Source organism: Ursus arctos, unplaced genomic scaffold (genome assembly GCF_023065955.2).
Source record: "Ursus arctos isolate Adak ecotype North America unplaced genomic scaffold, UrsArc2.0 scaffold_9, whole genome shotgun sequence".
Lineage (NCBI taxonomy): Eukaryota > Metazoa > Chordata > Mammalia > Carnivora > Ursidae > Ursus > Ursus arctos.
The window spans coordinates 42933101-42956691 of NW_026623111.1; the positions used below are offsets into that span (position 1 = coordinate 42933101).

General features: G+C 39.1%; 2 protein-coding genes across 3 annotated transcripts in view; one reads left to right on the plus strand and one right to left on the minus strand.

Moving 5' to 3' along the window:
* PPAT (phosphoribosyl pyrophosphate amidotransferase) overlaps positions 1-8137 on the minus strand; it is a 33998-nt gene extending 25861 nt beyond the window's left edge. The window contains exon 1 of the mRNA XM_026508949.4: positions 7800-8137. Within this exon, the coding sequence (XP_026364734.1) occupies positions 7800-7927 (128 nt within the window). The 5' untranslated portion in view covers positions 7928-8137. The remainder of the gene's footprint in view (positions 1-7799) is intronic.
* PAICS (phosphoribosylaminoimidazole carboxylase and phosphoribosylaminoimidazolesuccinocarboxamide synthase) overlaps positions 1-23591 on the plus strand; it is a 42566-nt gene that overhangs the window by 13070 nt on the left and 5905 nt on the right. Inside the window, exons 4-13 of one of the 2 annotated variants that reach the window (XM_048211758.2) lie at positions 2609-2674; positions 4885-5021; positions 8759-8825; positions 10805-11002; positions 15698-15876; positions 17825-18004; positions 18105-18218; positions 19088-19171; positions 20755-20935; positions 22274-22432. In XM_048211758.2, coding sequence (XP_048067715.2) covers positions 2609-2674; positions 4885-5021; positions 8759-8825; positions 10805-11002; positions 15698-15876; positions 17825-18004; positions 18105-18218; positions 19088-19171; positions 20755-20935; positions 22274-22432 — 1365 coding nt within the window. Of the gene's footprint in view, positions 1-2608; positions 2675-4884; positions 5022-8189; positions 8509-8758; positions 8826-10804; positions 11003-15697; positions 15877-17824; positions 18005-18104; positions 18219-19087; positions 19172-20754; positions 20936-22273; positions 22433-23591 lie in introns of those variants that run through there. The other variant, XM_026508950.4, reaches the window with a different exon arrangement.

Consider the following 23591-nt stretch of genomic DNA (forward strand, 5'->3'; position numbering starts at 1 on the left):
TTATGAGGCTCCAAAGTTCAACCTGTCATTTAAGGTACTGATATTGCTAAAAGCTAAACTTCATTCTAGTCTCACTGTGCAAACATGTCCTTAAAATAAGATCTGATCCTATCCTAACTATGTAAATCTCCACAAACCTATTGCTGCATAGGCTTATGGGCCCCCTAACCTCCTCACCTTTTGCCTCACTGGTCTATTAATAATAACCACTGTGTGGTTTTATCTAGTTTTACAATAATCATTACAAGCAACTGCACAGACAATAGTAACACAAAATGTTTTTTTAAAAAAATAATGTCCCAGGGCACCTGGGTGGCACAGGTGGTTGTGTCTGACTCTTGGTTTCAGCTTGGGTCTGATCTCATGGTCGTGAGATCGAGCTCCACATGGGGTTCACGCTCAGCGTGGAGTCTGCTTGAGTTTCTCCCTCTCTGACACTCTGCCCCTCCACCTCTCTCTCAAATAGATAAATAAATCTTTAAAAAACAATGTCCCAGTGTATAGGAAAGTACAGCAGGAGTGAAAGTATACTATCATAGCATTGTGATACTTCAACATTGCAATCCAACATATGCATGAGGAAGAGCTTTCCCCAAACTACAAAGAGCTGACTTGTAAACATTCTATACATACAATACCATACTATGATAAATGCATGTTATATTTACCACACTAAGCACCATCAGTTCCTTAAAATGTTTATTACCTGTCTGCTGTTAACAACTCAACACGAAAATTGCTAAGACCATTTAATCTTAAGGTCTTTTACCTATTTATGTGTATTACAATAAGGATCATTCTCAGTTACAGTAAGGATCAAACAAAAAAGAGATGTAAGAGCTCTGTGTCAAGCATTAAAATGTAACAATGAAAGACATTACGAAATTGTGTCTAAAAGTGCTATCATATTCATGTTCCCAAACAGAGAATACTGTGCCTAGGGACTTTTAAGGCAGAATACTTCCAAGATTTTGAAAGTGGTGAATCCTACAAAGGCATTTAAAAATTTGGTTAGAGATGACAAAATGTTCTTGGCTATGAGGTCACAATTTGTTTTTTTTTTTCCCTAAAGATTTTTTTATTTACTCGAGAGAGGGGGAGGAGGGGCAGAGGGAGAGGGAAAGTCTCAAGCAGACTCCATACTGAGCACAGAGCCCCATGTGGGACTCAATCTCAGGACTCTGAGATCACAACCTGAGCTGAAACCAAGAGTCAAATGCTCAACGAATGGTGCCACCCAGGTGCCCCTAGCCTATAGTTTTGGTGCTGGAATCCAACCTTACTAGTTTTTCGGTATAATCTTCAATTACAAAAGTAAATCTGAGTTCTGTGAATAGGAAATTTAAACTGCTATTCTCTTTGTTTTCTGACAGAGGAAGATACCATAAGTACAGCGTCAGAAGAGCTGGGCGGCCCCAAAGCACCACAAAGTATCACTGTGTCAGGTACAGGGTCTAAATTGTTTAAAAAAATTTTGGGGGGGCAACTGGGTGGCTCAGTCAATTGAGCATTGGACTCGTGATCTCAGCTCAGGTCTTGATCTCAGGGTGGTGAATTCAAGCCCTGTGTAAGGCTCCACGCTGGGCGTGGGGCCTACATAAAAGAAAAAAAATTTAGGCTAAGATATATCAGTTTAAGTAGTTACACCAAGACTCTCCACATTTGTAAATATTCAGTGAAGATTACCTATTGATGAAAAGCAAGTAAATTATCTCACCAATATTGGAGATTAGTCTGCCTTTAATTTTTTAAATATCTTATTTGAATATGAACATATGAAGAAATTTTGATCCTCACTGAAATTATTGTAATCTTAATGCTTTATGTCAATCCAGTTTGTTTTAAATGAATGATATTCAAATACAAGATTTATCTGTAAGTCTGTATAATTGTAAATCACATTGATTTATAGGTAATCATATTCCTTTAGAAGATGCTAAAAATCACTTACAGATTTTAACAGTGAGCAACACAGAGGCTGGAAAACACTGGTGTGACAATGAGGTCAAAGCGCTTATACACATATGGTCTGATGAAAAAATTAAGCAAATGCTTGAAAGGGCCACAAGAAACAAAGAAATATTTGAGGAAATTGCCAGAAGACTAATGCAGTTTGGAATAGACAGAGACTGGAAACAATGTTGTACCAAATACAAAAATTTAAAATATGAATACAGAGTTTTACAAAAGAAAAATGGCAACCCTCAAAGAAAAATGAGATTTTATGAAGAAGTTGACTGCATCCTAAGAGGACCAACTCTCAGAACTGCCAAATGGAAACATGGTAACCTTGAAATTGACTTTTTAAAATAAAAATTCTATTAACTTTTTTCTTCACATTGTAATGTAGCAAGAGATTCCTCAAAAATAAAATTCTTACACTACTGTATGTTCAAATGACCCAAAAAATTATTATGAAGCACATACCTAATTTAAGAATTTCAATCTTTCTAAACCTTTACCAAAACATTCCTAATTCTTAAACTCATTCTTCGTTATCTGCCCAACCACTTCAATGTTTTTACTTTATGTACTCGAATGCTTGAAGATGAATATATTTTAAATGATGTCATATAATTATTCTTTTCCTGTGTTCTTTTGTTTTAAGAATTATTTGAAGGTCATACCAAAAACCCAAGAACTTTGAGCGTCAAAAGAAAAGCACATGAAGATGGTAAGAGCCTGAGAAATGCCAAGTTTTGGCACTGAAAAAAACTTGTTGCTTTTTCCTGATAAAAGATGTTTACTCCTGTCCTTGACAAATTAGACTAAATATATTGTTATAAGCTGTGTGAGAGCAAAAAATGCTGAGCAATGATTTCTTTCATAGCTCATTAAAAGTAACAGAGTAAATGAAAACTTTCCCAGAGTCAGAAATTTCTGCACAACTGTCCATTCATCATGAGAATTTAAATTACAATTTACAGTGATTGCTATCAGAAGACTGGGATGGAAAAGGAAAAAAAAAAACCCACAAAGTAATAAGTTCTGAATTTTAGTTTTCTCCAAAGGTAGCTAGTAATGAGTATAACATTTTAGCAATCCTACAAATAAGCCAACCTAATTATGTGAGCTATAATTCCAAATTGACTCATTACAGATATCAGGAAAATACAACGTAGTAGAGCAAATAGAAGAATAAAAATACAGGACAGAAGAAAAAGCACTGAACTGAAACTCAGAAAACCCGAGTTCCAGTCTCTCTCTGACAGGATGCAAAGCAAATCACTGCATCTCTCTGAATCTTTAGGATAATTTAATTTAAGCATTTTATGATTTATAATCTATCAAATTATTCTGAGTATACGCAAATAGTTGAAGAGCTTAATTTTTACAAACTGAACACACCCATGAAGCTACCACTCAAATCAAGATTTAAACATTATACCAGCACCCTTCAGGCCTTCCAGTCATAATCATCCTCCTAGCCCCTATAAAGGTTATGATTATTCCAACTTCTATCACCATAAATTTGAAATCATAAAAGATGTTCTTACTTTTTTGGTATGTGTTCTTTAATGTGAAGCTCTTTCACTCAACACTGTGAGATTCAACCGTGACTTTACTTGTAGCAGGAGCTTGCTCTTTTTCACTGCTGCAGAATATTCCATTATAGGTATATACATACTACTACCTTCTTTATCCATCCCACTGTTGGACATTTCCATTATTTCCAGATGGGGGCTATTACAAATAACACTAAAAATTCTTGTGCCTGTCTTCCAGTAAACATACGTATGCATTTCTGTAGAGTATATACCCAAGAGTGGGATGGAGGGTCATGGGGTATGCATATATCCAGGTACAGTTCTTTACATATACTAAGCATTTTATATATACTAATGCATTTACTTCGTACCACAACTCTATAATGTAGGTGCTATCATTACACCCAATTTATAGAGGAGGAAATGGAGGCATAGAGAAGTCTGTGCTCTTGAGCCAGCTGGCTAACATTGCTTCTCTGTGAGGTCCAGGGACTGTAACTGTCCTGTGCAGTACAGTATTCCTAGTACTAACCACAGTGCCTAATGCATATACAATAGGAGCTAAACAAATATTTTTTGAATAAAGTATTAGATAATAACAGGAACATCCCTATCCCTAACAACCCTTATTATATCTCAAGTATGCTGAAAATTTAGTCTCCATTTTTGGACCTAAAGTGGAAGTCAGATGAGTTGTCCAGAACTTTACCATCTCTTAATGCCCTATAGTATATATGCTATTGAAAAGGAAACCTGCTAAGGGCTAACCACACAAAAATATCATTTCCAACCCCTGGATTTTGCCCGTTGAGCCTTTAAATACATAAGTCTAGCCCAACAGATGAGAAAACAGACTCAAAAGTTAGGAGACTTGCCCAAGATCAAACTGATATTGGAAAACTGGGACTAAGTTTCAAGTCTTACAAAGCAGTAGTACTTTGAAACTCTTTTGAGGATAGATAAGTCCTGCTTCAAACTAATATAAAAAGCGAAGTTGTAAATAATAGTTATAACTGGAAGAATTGAAAACACTTATGATTTAAAACAGAGAATCGTTAAATTACAAAAGTAATTGAATTAAAAAGTCTTTCTAAGCCAAAGACTGGTACAATTAGCAAGGACAGTTTTAACATAAGTCACTTCCCCAACCACGGGAAATGGGACACTATAGAAATGGGACATATTTGGTCATTATTACTAAGAGATGAAAAGCAAAATAAAGTTATCCCCAGCCTTAAATTTGGCAACTCAAAGCAAGTTCTCTGACAACCTATTTCCTGTGTACTCCAACAAACTTAAATGAAGACAACTGGAAACTATTCCATAGATGTTGTCTGAGTGCATCTCTTTCTCTCAAGTACCTTTCTAGTGATAATATTATATACTCTATTTACAGGACCAGTGTCTGTATCTCTTAAGAAAACTGCTCCTGAGATCACTGCAAATAGGTTTCCTCAAAGCATAACAGAACGAAAAGATTCTACAGAACGTTTCTACAGACAGGAAACCCCCTACATGATCCAACTTCATCAGGTAAATCTCAAAATTTTTAGAAGTATGAAAATGTTTATCAGCTGTAGGGTTCAATTCCTAACCCAGGAAAATGATAATTCACTTTCAGGGTGGGCATTTTCAACTCCTAATTAACCAAGGAAAGGCTAACCAGATGATTCATGGGATAAATCTATGAAATTTTAATAATTCCTTTTATGGAATCTTCAAAATATGTCCATGTCATTCTAGTCTCCAAAAAAAAAAAGTGCCTGTAGTTAAAACGTGAAGATTTCTGATCTAAAAAGGTGTGTGTGATTTGTTAAGAACTCCGCAAACCACTGAACCAAAGATTTTAGGACTGAAAAAGCATGTGGTGATTATATATCTGTCACGGACACACATACACACGCAGTTTGCATCTAAAGAGCTCACGAAAATGTTAAACTAAAATTCCCCAACAGAAAGTAGAGCTATGGAATAAATCTCCAAATCGCCAGAACTACTAGAAAGAGGTACTTCTGAATGAACCCGTCTGGATTAAGTATCCAGTGCATGACTATCTAGTAATTGATGTTCTATTTGTATTTACATGAAATACATAATATACCTTGCAGGTACTCTATTATCCCTGTGACTAAATTTTTTAGATCAGATTATACTTAAGACAAAAACAGAACCAAATACAATGCAAAAGTAATAGTAATCTCACCTTCTAGATTCCATGTTTTAGGAAGATAATGTGACAGAATCCTGTTACTATTGTTTTAAAACAACTAAGTATTGAGGTGAGGAGGTGGAGACTTCTGCAACAGACCACCACTTACCTGTGTACAGCGTATTTAACTAACTCTACTGTATATTAAATTATGACAACCTATTTAGGTGTCCAGTTTTAACATTCCTTGACTCAATGCCATAGAAAAACATTAGTTTTTAATCTCTGAACCCTACGGACTAGTTCAGAGTAGCAGAAGACTTTTATCCTTGAGACATTAGGGAATTTCATCATTCTTCCAATCAGTTCCTCTAAAGGTTGAGAACTTTTGCTAAATCAGAATTTTTAACTGGATGAATTTATGGGAGAGAACCAGCCTTCTCAGTGCACCTTAATGATTTGATGCCTACACAAGGAAAATCTTAAACAAGTAGTTTTCCATTAATACATTTGTTCCTCAGAAACTACTGGGTTCCTTGCCATTGTTATTGAAAATATCACAAGGTCACTTTTCAAAACCAGTTTAACAAAGACTTACTTGGTCAGATGAGCAGCCTCAGAGAATCCATTTATTATTGCTTTATTATATAATTACATTTTTATTGCTCTTATCTTGTACTGTCTAATCACTAATTCTTTCACATAAAAGCAACTACAAAAAGTGCATGTAGCTAGAAATCAAGTTGTAGTCATTAAACAAACAAACAAAACAAACCTTTTTTCTTCCAGCACATATTTAAAGGAGAGACTGAAGATCCTCTTCCCTTCACAGAATATCCAAAATAACTTATCCTAAGAATTTTATAAACTAATGTTGCTCTGAACTGCCATAAGTAGATTTCAGTTTTTCCTTGGATTATATATATATCTAATCTTCTCGAAAAATGTACAGTATTTTAAAACAAGATCTCTATTAGGGTCAACCCACAATTATCCAGGGTTAGTCTCATTCAAGTTAAAAATATTCTTTCTGATTCAACCCAGACTCTAAATTACTCTCAGCTCTTTGTAAAGAAGGAGTACATAAGATGTGAAACTGAAGTATTTGCGACTCTGAAAAGATCAAAAAGACTACTTGCAATCCAAGTTTGGTGAGGGAAAGCAAATCATTTGGAATGCATTTATACTTGTGGCTCCCATATTGCTGATAAATGTTGCTGCCAAGTTCCTTAAACCGTTCTAAAAGTTATGGCTGCAGTATTGCCTTACGAAAACTTTGTAATACTTTCAGTGATAATGTCAAACCTATGTTTATATCAAATGCCAAGTAATAAGAAATGGAAGGATCACAGAAGACGAGTTATTTTTTAACTCAAAGGGATCTACCAATTTTTCAAAAATCAGTATGTATCTAGTCATACAGGAACTGCTCCCCTTTCCCTCTTTTAAAGAAGGGGGTTACTTTTTGGCATCTTCTTACTACAACCTTTTCCTTCATTATCTGAAACCCGTGACTTTTGCAGATGCACTATTTCCTGTGACTGGTTTATTTTCAGTATGTATGAGATCTACAACCGGGACTTCCTTTTGAGTATCAACTAGCTCTGTTTCCCGGGGTCTGAACTCTAGAATCCCTAAATTCTTGTAGCTATGACTACGTTCACATCTACAATTTGCTCAAAAGCTCTGCCCTTGCAAACAAAAGCTTGTGGTGGTCGAAAGCTCCGCGAGAACACCTCAAGGTGTTGTAGGTCCTGGACCAGCAGCCACCCCACACAAACCTTCACAAAAGCAGCTCCACGCTCTGCAAGATTAAAACGGTCAAGTAGTGGGAGAAGTCCCGATTCGGTCAACCCTAGCGAACCGGTCTTACAAATTGGCCGGACTCATGAGAGGTGCACACACCGGAGAAGGGGAGGAAAAGCCCCTAAAAGCATTAAGGGTTTTGGGAGAGAAGCAAGTCCAGGGATGCAAGGTGGTGCCCGCGCACGCCTTGGCAACCTAGCTGATGCCACAAGCAGATATCAATCCATGCAATACAGGTCGGTCTCCAGGCCCTCAGGCGCACACGAGATCCCTAACTCGGGCCGCGGGAAACGGCTTGGGCTGAAGGAGACAGAAGCACACGCGCCGCCACCCCCACCCCTCAGCCGGTTGCTCACCGGTGCTGCAGCCCCACGAGTCCCAGAGTGATCACATGCGGCACATCTAGCTGCGTGGGCCACTCTCCTGAGGCGATGCACCCAAATACGCCACATTCCTCTCGGATTCCCAACTCCTCCAGCTCCATGTCGCTGCCCAAAGCACGTGGAGGGACCTGCCGCCGCAGCAGGGGCCTGAGCACCAACCAGCTGCCCGCTCGGCCCGTACGCCTCAGAGGCTCGCTTCCTTCCCAGCAGCTCTACCCTCGCTACTGCGGCGGCGCGCGCTTTCCCAAAGTAAGCGTGATTAGCGGTCTCCCACTGCACACCCTGCCCCGCCCCCCCCCAGGATGCACCAATGAACGAGGAGAGAGGGAGACGCTCCGTGGCTGAGAGGAGGAGTCACAGACTCCTGGGGTGGAGCTTGTCCTCCGCCGGATCCCTACGGGAAACTACTTTTTCTGCACGTGGACATCTCCGTTGTTTTCTAACACCCAAGACTGGGGTGATGAGAGTAGTAGGGTTAACGTCATTTCTGTCCCAGAGAATGTAAACTTTGTATGGCCTTCCTCACATGCTTTCCCCCGACCGTCACTACTTGGTACGCTCCAACCTATGAACCTGTCTCGCTGCGAAGAAGGGAGCTGGTCAACGAGACTCTGTAGAAGCAGGAGGGGCCGCCAGTGCGCGCCACTTTTCGCCTCTTCTGGAACAGCGCCCGCGCACTAGGGTGAGCGGGGGGCGGGGGGCAGTCTGTGTTTCTGCGCCTGCGCGGCGGGAAGCCTCGGGGGTAGAGCTACCTCCCGGAATCGAAGTTGCTCTTGGGCGGCAGAGACCTCCGGGGTTCCGTCCCGGCCGACTGCGTTGCTACCGGAGAGCACGTTTGGGCGCTCAGGAATACTAGGCCTGGCCGGGGGTGTGTCTGTCGGCCGCTTCCCCTCCCCGCCACGTGAGCCTCTCTGACCACTCCTCTTTTCCAGAGTCTTGCCTGTCTTCCCAGCGCAGCCGCTGCTCCCAGCCCACGCAGGATAATGGCGACAGCTGAGGGTGAGTAACAGGCAGCCCCCGGAATCTGCCGGGGACTCCCTGCCTTCCACGGTCTTCCCGCCACCACTCCCGCCTGGAGGTTACGGATTCGCCGCCGACACCAACGCGCCCCGCGGCTCTCCTGGCAGCCTCCTCCCGGGCTGTGCCTGGTCTTGCAGCCGCCCCACTAGGCCGCTGAGCGGGCGGACACGTGGCCCGGGCACCGCCAAGCGAGGCGTAGGAAAACCCAGCGCTCCCGGGCCTCATCGAACTTTCTGAAATACTCGGAACTAGCTCTGGGTTGGGGAAAAGAAACAAAGTAGAGGAAGAGGGTGATTAGAAAGAAATGGCTACGGGTTGGAGAGGTGCCTGGAAATCATATTGGTAATCAATAGTTACTGCAGAACAATCACAGGAACATATGTATTGATTTTTCAGTCTTGCTTTTACTATTAAGTCAATAGACTGTTATTTCTGGAAAGTTAATATTTGAACCTATTGAAAAATTTACTTTCTTTGGTCCAGATTTTGTGTGTGTTATAGTCGTTGATGCCATGATGACTTTGAAGAGCTCCAAAAGCACCAGGCAAAGAGTTGCCTTGATTCACTTTACATTTATCCTATTTACGTAATCTTGTTATCTGCGAGTGATTAGGTCCTCAGAAAATATCGCTTGTGACATTTATGCTGATAAAACATTTTTTTCTTTCCCACACACTCAATTTCTAAATTATGGTGAACCAAATTGCTTGTGTTGGCTGGTCGGTACATTGTCTTCCACACAGAAAAATTGAATTTAGGTAAAAAAAATTATAGACTTAATCTAATATAGAAATCTGTCATTTTTGCTGAAGTGCTTAAAAGCCACATGGTTGTTCTTAGGATAAAATTGAAACACTGTCAGCATGATTTATGAAGCCTGAAGGATGAATAGTGAAATGCAAGGGAGGGAAACTGTTTGGGCCTAGGGAGAGCATGTCAAAAGCCTGGGAGTGGGATATAGAAATTCAGTTACAGAAATTAGAGTTCTGGAAAGGGAATAAAGAAGTCTGACGTTGGAGCACGAAGCGGAGGCTCTAACTTGAGGGGCCTTTTAAACCTTGTCAGTGAATCAGGACATTACGGTAGGATCAGGATTCATCCTCTAGGTACCCTGCAGCAGTAACTATTAAACAATTATAACTGGTTTGTTTAATGGTCACCTCCACTAGTTGATCGGACCACTGCTCAGTTCTTCTGCCATTCTTTACTACTCTGTACCTGCTGCCCTCCCTCCCCTGCCCAATAGCAGTGTACACACACACACCCACACATACAGTTCTCCAACCATACTGAAGTCCTGCCCTGCACTGTTACCCCTTGGTCTTTTTTTCACCACCACTACTAACCCCTTTCCCTCTTCTGGCTTAATGTTTATTCTGCCTCAGATCTCAACCTCAACCTCTCTTTGTTCTAGACTTCCTTCTCTGGTGTCTAGAGTAGCTTAGGTTGGCCTGCTATGAACCTGTGATCCCGTAGTCTCTATATTTCTCACATCATACCTACTATGATGTCCTGTTTAATTTCAGCTTCCCTCAGACTCAGGTTGCTTGAGAGCAGGAACTCTGTCTTGTTTACTGGTATATCACTAGTGTACCTGGCACACAGACACTAAAAAATGCCAGTACTGAGAATGAGTCTGTGTTCTAGGAGCATGAGGGGTGATTTCTTCTCTTTGAAATTTTAAGTCCTTTTTTTTTTTTTTTTTTTTTTTTAAGATTTTATTCATTTATTCGACAGAGACAGAGACAGCCAGTGAGAGAGGGAACACAAGCAGGGGGAGTGGGAGAGGAAGAAGCAGGCTCATAGCAGAGGAGCCTGATGTGGGGCTCCATCCCATAACACCGGGATCATGCCCTGAGCCAAAGGCAGACGCTTAACCGCTGTGCCACCCAGGCGCCCCTAACTTAGTCTTTAGGAAATTTTTCCTGAAATCTGATGTCTCCATTTTATCTCCACAGTACTGAATATTGGTAAAAAACTCTATGAGGGTAAAACAAAAGAAGTTTATGAATTGCCAGATAGTCCAGGAAAAGTCCTCCTGCAGTCCAAGGACCAGATAACAGCAGGAAATGCAGCCAGAAAGAATCACCTGGAAGGAAAAGCTGCAATCTCAAATAAAACTACCAGTTGTATTTTTCAGTTGTTAAAGGAAGCAGGTAAGTAGCTCTCCCCGTGGCCTACCCTTTCACATTCTGTCTCTCACACACATTTGGTCCTTTCATGGGGAAACGGCATTATTTCAATTAAGAACATGTTGGCTACCAGTGATATTTTCAGTTGTTATAGGAAAACAGGTACATGGCTCCCCCCACAACCTCCTCCCTTTTAAATGTTGCCCCCCCACACACACCGCACACTCTGATCTCTTTCATGGGAGATGACATTATTTGGATTAAGAACGTGTTTGGGGATGTTTCAAAAGCTAAGGTTACTTAAAGCAGGAACTCTTAAATTTCACTACAATGCTTAATTTGGAAATTAGTAAGTAGTATCATTAGTTAAGGAATCTTTACAGTTTGCTATGGTCTTTGGCATGCATATCCTTTCTGTAACTTTTCTCTCTTAGGAAGATGTCCTAGGAGAGACCTATCTATGAAGGAGGCCTGTTCTGGTATTAGGCAGCTCTCATAGAAGAGCTGAAATTTGGTACCTAAAATTCTATGCAGTTATTCTTTGCTCTGTCCCTTGGAAATAAGACAGAATTTCAAATCCCTTTTCCACTTGAAAGCCCTGAAAAGTACTTGAAGATTGCCACCACAGCTTCTCATTCCGCCCCAAGTGAGGGATTTGAATAGATCAAAGATCTCCAGGGTTATCTCTACTCTAAAACTGAAAGAAGACTATTTTCTATAGAGACATCTATTCAAAAAGATTAGATCAGAACATTCTGTGGAGCGCACTTGGATTAAAGAAAGGGGAATTAAGATAATGGGCTTTTCTTCAGGGATTCAGTCAATGCTGATTTGTCTGTAGTATATGAAATTTCAGCTAATAAAAGATTTGAGCTCTTTTCCTCCTGTGTAAAAGGCCTCATTGCCTTGGATCAGTCAACCTTTGAAGCCTCTGGTTCCTTATCTATAAAATAAAAGCTTTGTTTTTTACTATCCCAGTTCTAATTCTATAATTTAATAATTTTGTCTCCTTTTGCTAGCCAGTTGCCCTTTCATTTCTTAGAGCTTCCAGTAAGCATTACAAGCATACCCTGTTTTATTACACTTTGCTTTATTGTGTTTCATGATACTGCCTTTTTTTTTTTTAAACAAATTGAAGGTTTGTGGCAGTCCTGCCCCTTCATTGAGCAAGTCTCTTGGTGCCATTTTTCCAACAGCATTTGTTCTGTTCATGTTGCCATCACATTTTGGCAAGTCTCTCAATATTTCAAACTTTCTCATTATTTTATTGTTATGGTAAACTGTGATCAGTGATCACAACTTGCTGAAAGCTCAGATAGCGTTTTTTAGCAATGAAGTATTTTTTAACTATATACGTTTTTTAGATGTCATGCTGTCACACACTTAATAGACCATAGTATTGTGTAAATATAACTTGTATGTGCACTGGGAAACCAAAAATTTATTTGATTTGCTTTATTGTGGTGGCATAGAACCGAACCCGCAATACCTTCAGGGTATGTCCATAATCTCTTAAATTAATCTTCTAAATCCAAAGGGGAACTTAATGCCTTTGTTTCCTAGTCAGGATAGATGTACCTGCCTTCCACAAAATAACAAGGTAATTCAAATTAAATCAATTCTGTCAATACAGAATGTGTTCTTGAATAGTTTTGCCTCTTTCCTAGTTTTCTGTTTAACATTTTTAAGGTAGTGTGGGGGAAAAAAACATTTAATTGCCAGCCTAATTTGTCATCTACATCATAAATCCCTCTATACATTGAAAGTAAGTATGTTCTGATAAATTTAAAGGACCACCCACAGTTCCTAAGTAATACGATTTTAGGATTTTTATTTCAAGGCTTCCTTGATAGGTGGTTTCTCAGGGACTGAGTAGATTGCTATAGAGAGCATCAAACTAATTTTGGGTTCCTTTTGCTCTAAAGATAAGTGATCCATTTTTAACTTGCCAAGTTATCTCATTCTCCCTATACGTATTAAAATTTTAAAAAGTTGCTTAATACTATAAATTGTTCACAATAAAAAAATTAGTTCCTGTGTACCCATAGTAGTTATACATAGCTGCGGGGCTTTATGCGCACACACACACATACGCGCGTGCGTGCACACACACACGTTTTATATATACTTTCAAATAATGGAAGATAAGTACAGGCCCAAGTTTTTATTTGCTTATTCAGTAAGGGACTATTCAGTGCACTTTATGGGGCTTAACAAAAAGTGAATTAAAGTGACCCAAATTGTCTCTCTTTGTCCAGGACTTTCCCAGTTTTGACTCTGAAAGTCCTGCGTCTGAGAAAGCTGGGAAAGTTTGTCATCCTAAATGAAGTACTCCAACAATGACCTTTAAACTACTGTAATGGCACATTTAACATAACTAAAACTTACTTGGTTCACAGGAAATGTTGAAAGATGTTTTTCAGGTTTTATACACTTAAGGAAATAAGGAAAACTTAAATTTTAAAAAATTCTTAGATTTGTTTTAGAGGACAGATTAGGAGTTCTGTTGCCTTATCTAATTTTTGCTTGCTGATAGTTAAATAAATGCTATGTCTAGTTGACCACCAGTGGTCTATTTAAAATTGCTTTCTTTATAACCAAGGTTATGTTCCTAATTAAGGTATTTCTAGAAGTTAGAATGGTAAGAGCACCAAATGAGATTTTATATATCAGGATTCTGGTTTTCTCATTGTCAATCGTAAGCAAACTGTAAAATACTATACAAATAAGAGATACAAGTAATACTGTTTTTCTGTGGAAATAATATCATATATGCTATATCTGAGTTATGAAATGTGTGGATTTGGTCTCAGTACTTTACCTTTTAAGTCTCAGTTCTCCCACAGAAACCTACCATAATTACGTTTAAGTGTATGTAGTGATAATGGATATAAGTCCTGCAGTTGTTAAACCACAGATGAGGAGCCTGGCGGCCTTAATACATGGGTGGCCCTAGGGATATGTGGGCTGAGTAGCTGTCACACGCTGCAGTTGTGATTCAGAGTATGAAGTGACATTTCCGTAGTAATCTTCATAGGAGGCTTAAATTCTGTAAACAGTGAGACATGGGGAGAATTCTTTTTCATCCCCCCCAGTCATGAATTTTGCTAAGATGATTAGTATGCATATTAGAAGCAATCATTATATCATCTAAACTGAGTCTTTTTGATTTTTTTTTTGGAAGCAATTTTTTTTTCCTGTACTAGATCATTACCATAAATTAATTCTGTGCTTTTGGTTCTCTTAGATGTGAGGAAGAGTATTCCTCTGAGTAAAAGTAACTATTGTTTATATTTAAACAGTAGATTTGGATACTAGTCTTTTAAGCTTGATAGACAAATGAGCACATATGTCTAATGATTAACAGATCTTAAAAGGAAGAGCTCTTAAAGCCAGGCATGTAGTTACCATCTGCAATTCAGGATTGATGTAAATCATTTGCCTATCCATGAGCATGAGCCCAGTCATTCTTTAAGGGTTAAAATGACCATTTACTTACACTCTTATTCTTTCCCAGAGTTCCTGTTCATGTAGCATATCACAATTCCCTGTTTCAGTTGAATCTTACTGGTCAAACCCAGAGGGAGTACAGAGAAAACAATACAGGTTTTGAAACTGGTCCAGGCACCATTACTGATTGGCAACATGACCCAGCTTGTCAAATTACTTAACTTCTTTGAGCCTCTGTTTCTTTCACTGTAAAATGTAATGATACCTATCTGAAAATTTTTATGTATGGTTAAATGAGATAACATATAAAACACTTAGAACAGTGCAGGTCTTACATAAATGTAGATTCCCTTCATATAGGGAAATATATATGTATGTTATTATATGGCAGCACAAAGGAATCCTGTAGCATTAATATGATTAAAACATCTCCTAGAAACCTGTATGGGTTAACATAATAATGCTTATCTTCAAGTTGCAGTGTTAGTACCTAGAATACCTAGAAGTGGAATTGCTGGATCAGGTGGTTGATTATATAGCATAACTTATTAGAGAGGTTATTTTCCAACATCCCCAAATAAAATAGCTCCTGTCAAAAACTAGCTTTTTATCTTAGTTTTCCAAAATCAGTTTGAGTAGAAAAGAAGGGAAAGAAAGAAATGTTTTCTTTGCTCTTGGCCAGATTGGCCACTATTCTTGCTGCTACCTGTTGGATACTTTCTCTCAGGGATTATTTTTTTCAAACGTGAGGAGAAAAGGGTGATCCAAAATGTAGGGCTGCACCTGATTGTGATAAGTGGATTGATATTTTATAAGGCCTATTTAACACTGGACTGTCAGATATGAGAATCATATAACCAAATCTGATTTAAAGATAATTTAGTACCATCTAGATGAGTTATATGCTTTATGCAAAGTTAGGTAAGCAGTGGCAGAGGAATTACTCATAAGTATTTTTTGAATGCATGAATGAATGAATAAATGGTAAAGACACCAGGACCCTGACCTTCTGATCCACTATATACTTTGCCATGTAACATTAATATGAAATACTATTAAATATTTTGATAAGCATTAAGAAAGCCATACTAATAATTTTGTTTTCCTACTTCTATTTTTTTTTCAAGTTAATTTATTTTTGGCAGTATCATTTAAGGATAACGTATTTGACTAGATGGGGTTTTTGTTGCATTTTTTTTTTTTTTGTAAACAGCAGTTTTATTATGCCCAATTTTAATGCTTTTTAAAAAACTTTTTATCAATATGTAGGTATCAAAACTGCTTTCACCAGAAAATGTGGGGAGACAGCTTTCATTGCACCTAAGTGTGAAATGATTCCAATTGAATGGGTTTGTAGAAGAATAGCAACTGGTTCTTTCCTCAAAAGAAATCCTGGTGTCAAGGAGGGATATAAATTTTACCCACCTAAAGTGGAGCTGTTTTTCAAGGTAATTACTTTATGCTTCTGTGTCTTTTTTTTTTTTTAAGTACAGAGACTATTTTTTTTAATTTTTTTAAGAGATTTTATTTATTTATTTGAGAGAGAGAGACAGCGAGAGAGGGAGCACAAGCAAGGGGAGTGTGAGTGGGAGAAGCAGGCTTCCTGCCGAGCAGGGAACCCAATGCAGGACTTGATCCCAGGACCTTGGGATCATGACCTGAGCCGAAGACAGACACTTAACGGCTGAGCCACCCAGGCGCCCCTGTGCTTCTGTGTCTTACTATAATATAGCAACAAACATAATTTCAAAGTCAAAAGATTTAAACGTTATTAAAGTTAAATAAAATCCTTAAAAAATAAATAAATTTTAAAAATAAAATTAGCAGTTATTGGGAAGAAAATAACAATTCAGAAACTTTTTAAATTTTTAGTTAAAAGAGTTTGAAGTAAGGTGAATACAAGGGATCTTTTTATATTCAGATACAGAAAAACTATTACCAATATCTCTTCTAAGCAAAAACATAATAAAGATGTAGGAATCAGTGGTTATAAATTTCTATGGTTTTCTTTATTGAAACTGCTTTTTGGGATGCCTGGGTGGCTCAGTTGGTTAAACGACTGCCTTCAGCTCAGATCATGATCCTGGAGTCTCAGGATTGAGTCCCGAATCAGGCTCCCTGCTCAGTAGTGAGTCTGCTTCTCCCTCTGACTCCCCCCCCCCCATGCGCATGCTCTCGCTCTCTCAAGTAAATCTTTCTTTTAAAAAGATTTTATTTATTGAGAGAGCGAGAATGAGGGAGATGGCGAGCAAGCATGCAGTGAGAGGAACAGGGGGAGGGAGAGATGGGGAAAGAATCCTAAGCAGACTCCACGCTGAGCAGGGAGCCCGACATGGGGCTCCATCACAAAACCGTGAGATAATGACCTGAACCAAAACCAAGAGTCTGGATGCTCAACCAACTGAGCCACCCAAGCACACCTTGTATAGTTTTAAGATTTTATTTATTTATTTGACAGAGCACACAAGCAGTGGGAGCAGCAAGCAGAGGGAGAGGGAGAAGCAGGCTCCCCACTGAGCAGGGAGCCCTATGCAGGGCTTGGTGCCAGAAACCTGGGACCATGACCCCAGCTGAAGGCAGATGCCCAACTGACCTAGTCACCCAGACATCCCTTATGCAGCATTTTTTACACAGTGAACTAAAATTGCCTCTCAGCCTTTTGGCCCAGATCAAGTAAAATCAGTAAACTGCATACCTTAAAATGTTTATCTTATGGTTATAATACAAATCCAAAATTCATAAAAGAAAAATTTCATGTGCAATTGGGACACTACTTAGACTAAAATGAAAGTTTTTTTTACTAATGCCTTTATATGAAATCTCTTGAATTGTTAAAATAATATCCCTAAAGACTTATGGTCTTATATAAATTCCTATTAAAAATGAGGTCAAGAGCAGTGCCTGGCTGGCTCAGTTGGCAGAGCATGTGACTCGATCTCAGGATTGTGAGTTCGAGCCCCACATTGGGTGTAGAGATTATTTAAAAAAAAAAAAGTGCCTGGGTGGCTCAGTTGGTTAAGTGTCTGCCTTCGGCTCAGGTCATGATACCAGGGTCCTGGGATCGAGCCCGATACCGGGCTCTCTGCTCAGTGGAGAGCCTGCTTCTCTTCTCCTTCTGCCTGCCCCTCTGTCTGCCTCTCTGCATACCTTGCTCTCTCTCTGTCAAATAAATGAATAAGTTACTCACTGAATATCTTGAATTTTAAAGTAGCTGTTAAAACTAGACAAAAATAATTATTGTGAATTAAAGGGCATTTCAATAAAAAATTAATTCTTTAGAGAAAATAAATATATCTGAGGAACTCATGGTCAAGGAAAAAAGGACGACTTCCGTTTATCTCAAAAATTCAAAATTTTTATATTTAAATTAATTGTATTCCTGTATTTTGTTTTCAGGATGATGCCAATAATGATCCACAGTGGTCTGAAGAACAGCTAATTGCAGCAAAATTTTGCTTTGCTGGACTTGTTATAGGCCAGACTGAAGTGGATATCATGAGTCATGCTACGCAGGCTATTTTTGAAATACTGGAGAAATCCTGGTTGCCCCAGAACTGTACGCTGGTTGATATGAAGGTACAAATAAAATGGAGATTTAAGAGTAAAGATTATAACTGAGAAATGTCTTTAGTTGTAGAGTTTTGAAAACTTTTCTTTGGTGATATGCTGTTTCTAGATTGAATTTGGTGTTGATATAACTACCAAAGAAATTGTTCTTGCTGATGTTATTGATAATGATTCCTGGAGACTCTGGCCATCAGGAGATCGAAGCCAACAGAAAGATAAACAGGTAATGCTTCAGGATTTTTTTTAATCCTTTGCAAGATCAGGCAAGATAGAGGTGAGTAAGAAGATGGGAGGAAAAGAAAAGGCAGCTATTGTTCCATATGATAAGAACCAGAGTTGATTGCTGTTTACTTTTAAAGATAAATATCTCTCACATTTCCTATATCCTGAAAAGAAAAATAAGAAAAGTACTTTGCATTTACAAAACAGATTTCTCATTTATTATGCCTGTCACACAGAGCAAGTGTCATCCTTGTTTGGCCAATTGAAAACTAAGGTGCTGAAAGGATGATAGATATCTTCACAATTGTAAGAATAAGGGCAGGGGCGCCTGGGTGGCACAGCGGTTAAGCATCTGCCTTCGGCTCAGGGCGTGATCCCGGCGTTATGGGATCGAGCCCCACATCAGGCTCTTCTGCTATGAGCCTGCTTCTTCCTCTCACACTCCCCCTGCCTGTGTTCCCTCTCTCGCTGGCTGTCTCTATCTCTGTCGAATAAATAAATAAAATCTTTAAAAAAAAAAAAAAAGGCAGATCTGGAACTCTGTCCCAAGTGTTCTAGATCTTACCAGGTTCCATTTCTGCTCTGTCCTATGAAAAACAAAACTAGGGCAGATGCTGTCTACTTAATACATAGTAGTTGCTAGTGTAGAAAGCACTTATTCTTAAGTGAAAATATAAGTGTACTTCACTATCTGAACTTTCTCTAGTCTAATTCAGGAAATGAATTTATAGGTTCAGATACATTTTCAGATCTGTTCCTTGCTATGCAAGCTTTTCATAATCTACCCAAAACTCAGAAATCAAATAATTTCATAGCAAGAATATTACTAATAGAATATCTGTATTCCAAACTTTCTATTTTATTTTCTAGTCATATCGTGACCTCAAGGAAGTAACCCCCGAAGGGCTCCAGATGGTGAAGAAGAATTTTGAGTGGGTTGCAGAAAGAGTGGAGGTAAAACTTTTGTAGTAAACCCATGCTGTTCTGTGTTTTTCTCCAAGAAAATCTTGCTTCAAAAAAGAATAGAGGCGCCTGGATGGCTCAGTCAGTTGAGCATCCGGCTCTTGATTTCAGCTCAAGTCAGGATCTCAGGATCTCAGGATCATGGAGTCGAACCCTGCATCGGGCTCTCCATTTAGTGCAGAATCTGCTTGGGATTCTTCCTCCCTCCCTCTGCTGTTCCCCCTGCTTGCATGCTCTCTCTCTAAGTAAATAAATAAAACCTTTCTTTAAAAAAAAAAAAAAAAGGAAAATAAAAGTGAGAAGGTGCAGTTATTTCTTTTTTCCAGTGTTTTGGTTTTTTTTAATATTATTTGAGAGAGAGTGTGTACGTGCGTGTGCAAGTGGGGGGAGGGGCAGAGGGAGAGAAATAATCCTGAAGTATACTCCCCACTGAGCGCAGGGCCTGACGCAGGGCTCAGTCCCAGGACCCTAAGATCATGACCAGAACTAAAATGAGGAGTCATCCACTCAACCAGCAAAGCCACCCTAGGTGCCCTTTTTCCCGGTGGTTTAAAAAAAAAAAGGAACACCCTTAAGAAATGTACCACCTGAACTATCCTCAGTGACATACTGAAACTCCCTGCTGTAAAACTGGCCAGTACACTCCCAAATTCTGTCGGGGAAACGTAGAGTCCTTGTCTCCTCCCTGCCCCTTACATTTCCTACCCATCTCTCCACTGCTACTCAGAGTTCCTTTAGCATGGATTCCATTAAGTAGAGTTGAGAATTAGAACTCCATGTGACCTTAAAATGTCACTTTAAGATTTATGGTATTATCGGGGTGCCTGGGTGGCTCAGTTGCAATGTTAAGCATCCAACTCTTGATTTTGGCTCAGGTCATGATCTCAGGGTCCTGGAATCAAACCCTGTCTCAGGCTCTGCACTTGGCAGGCAGTATGCTTGAGATTCTCTCTCCCTCTCCCTGCCCCTCCCCTGCTCCCCCATGCTCTCTCCCTCCCTTTTCCCCTCTCTCTCTCTCAAATAAATCTTTTAGATTTATGATATTATTACTATAATTCCATGGCAATTGAATAGGATTTGTGGTTATCCAAAGGTCATAGCTAGTTTTCAGAACATCATTTCCATGGAAACATGTATTTTGAATTCTGAGCACCTAACTTAAAGATTTATAGTATGATCTCCTTATTTTGGCTGATTATGCCTTAAAGCCTCCATTAAACACAATGGAATAAAATCTAAGGATGAACTATTTTATATTACAGTTTCCTGAATATTAATTAGAAGGGTTGAGTATTTATCTTTGCTTTTTATTGTAATAGTAAATATAATTTATCTGATTTATCTTACTCCTTAGGTCTTAATTATGAAGACCACTTTTCTTTATATAAAGAGGTTATTTTGAAAAATAAATTATTTTGTTCTGTTTGTCTCTGTCTTGAATTTGGTCTATTAAAGAAAATATTCTGTCCAGTTGTAATTTTACTATAGCTCTGTAAACTGATTATTCTTACGTTACTCAATTCTATATCCATTTTTGCCGTTTTCTTGTGCATATTCATGTTTTTCTTTTCCAGTTGCTTCTGAAATCAGAAAGTCAGTGCAGAGTTGTAGTATTGATGGGCTCATCTTCCGATCTCAGTCACTGTGAAAAAATCAAGAAGGCTTGTGGAAATTTTGGCATTCCATGTGAACTTCGGGTAACATCTGCCCATAAAGGACCAGATGAAACTCTGAGGATTAAAGCAGAGTATGAAGGTAAATGTCACATAACTAGAGCATTTCAGGAAATTCTGATTTTGACAAAAAATTTTATGTTTGGACTAGTAATACTGAAAAAGAATTTGCCACATTTCCACAGGGGAAAATGTGATAGCCTAGGCTTTCACTATACTCACTTCCAAAGAGTATAAGGTTCTCTAGGCACTTTTTCAGTCAGGGAAAAAGAATTGAAAATGCAACATGGCTGCACTTGAAAATAATGCAACATTGTGTGTTGATGGCATTCAAGTTTTTAAAAAAATGTTATAAATAAATAAAAGAGTAGAGGTCCTCACTCCCCAAAAGAAAGTGAAACATGGGAGGAAAATAAGGCTAGAATGAGTCTTTACCTAATAAGAAGCCCCTGAAGTATTGTTTCTAATATGCTCCAATAGAAGATAGGCCCCACATCAATTTTGGGAAGGCTGAGGTTGAAACAACAGATCTTTTCAAGTATTTTTAGTGGTCAACCTTTCCTAGGAGGTAGTTGAATGTGAAATTAAGGAGTAATTTTAGAATTTAGTATATAAAAGAAATGTCTTGATGGGATAGTATTGATCTAAAATAATGGAGTCCTGGAGACATAACCAAATGTTTTTCAACTGGGAAAAATGTTGATTTGAGCTTGCTTTCTAGAGGTAGTTGTTATAGGAGCATAGTTATTAAGGTTTGGGGCGGGGGGCAAGGAACTGGGATAAATTCCGAGACCTCTCTTTTAAACCTATGAAAGCCTGAACTCTTTCTCCAGAAAAGTGCAAATACATAAAATTTTGGATTCCAGGTTAGGAATCTCTGTGGTAAGAAACAAAGGAATAACTTAAAAATTTATCAAAGAATGAAATGTTTAAGAGATATGTTAGAAAATATATTGAAGGGTCTTAAATATTTGGGTACTATATTATTGAATTTGCCTTCCTTCATTCATAATGTGCCCCTGAACCTCCAGTCTCCATTAACAAGGTCTCCCTATACTCTGTTGGTTGAAGGACAACAGGACAGACACTGGTTCAAGTGGTGTCATTCTTTGTTTCGGTGAGCCTAAGCAGCCATAGTAGAAGGGCCTTTGAGCCATTCCCTCACTAATACTGTGGTACCCTGTTGTACTATAGATCTCAAAGATGGCCAAACTTATTCTTTCTACTTTGTTTACTTGAGATATAATAGGTGGTGAAGTGAAATATATATTGAAGATAGTATGTAATAATAGTGTCTTATTTATGCTTTTTCTGGAAACTGCTAATAAAGGAACTGAAGGAGTTAAGACACATAGGCATTTTGTTTTAACCTATCTTAAAATCTCCTTTCAATTCAATTACAAATGTGTAATTTCCCTAGGGGATGGCATTCCTACTGTATTTGTGGCAGTGGCAGGCAGAAGCAACGGTTTAGGACCAGTGATGTCTGGTAACACTGCATATCCAGTTATCAGCTGCCCTCCACTCACTCCAGACTGGGGAGCTCAGGATGTGTGGTCTTCTCTTCGACTACCCAGTGGTAAGACACATGAATTTTAAAAAATTGTTTATTAAAGGGGCACCTGGGTGGCTCAGTCGGTTAAACATCTGACTCTTGATTTCAGCTCAAGTCATGATCTCAGGTTGTGAGATCGAGCTCCGTGAAGAACATGGAGCCTGCTTGAGATTCTCTCTCTCCCTCTTTCTTTGCTTCTCCCTCCTGCTCAGGCTGGCCTTCTCTTTCACCCCCCCCCCCCAAAAAATTGTTTAAAGAATTTCAAATATGCACAATAGTAGAGAGAATAACATGAAATCTCATGTACCCATTATTCAGCTTCAACATTTAATATCTTAGGGGCGCCTGGGTGGCACAGCGGTTAAGCGTCTGCCTTCGGCTCAGGGCGTGATCCTGGCGTTACAGGATAGAGCCCCACATCAGGCTCTTCCGCTATGAGCCTGCTTCTTCCTCTCCCACTCCCCCTGCTTGTGTTCCCTCTCTCGCTGGCTGTCTCTATCTCTGTCGAATGAATAAATAAAATCTTTAAAAAAAAAAAAAAACAACATTTAATATCTTATTACATCTGTAGCAGAAATTACATCTGTAGCCCTTTCTGCTAGATTATTTTCAAGCACGCATAGCATTTTATACTTAAATATGCTTCTCTAAACAGTAAGAACTCTAGTTTTTATTATTTATTTTATTTTATTTTTTAAAGATTTTATTTGTCGAGAGGGAGAGAGAGAGCAAAAGCAGGGGGAGCGGCAGGCAGAGCAGGCAGAGGGATAAACAGGCTCCCTGCTGAGCAAGGAGCCTGATGTGGGACTCAGTCCCAGGACCCCGGGATCATGACCTGAGCCCAAGGCAGATGCTTAACTGACTGAGCCACCCAGGTGTCCCAGAACTCTAGTTTTAAAATCATAATCATGGAGGCGCCTGGGTGGCTCAGTCAGTTAAGCGTCTGCCTTGGGCTCAAGTCATGATCCTGGGATCCTGGGATTGAGCCCTGCATTGGGCTCCCGGCTCAGTGGTGAGTCTGCTTTTCCCTTTCCCTTTTGTTCCCCCTGCTTGTCCTCTCTGGCTTTCTGTGTCAAATAAATAAATAAAATCTTTAAAAAAAAAAAAAAGGAAAGAAAAAAGGGCAATTGCTCAGGTACATAGAGTGGCGCAGGAGATCTGATGGCCTAACTGCTTCTTGACT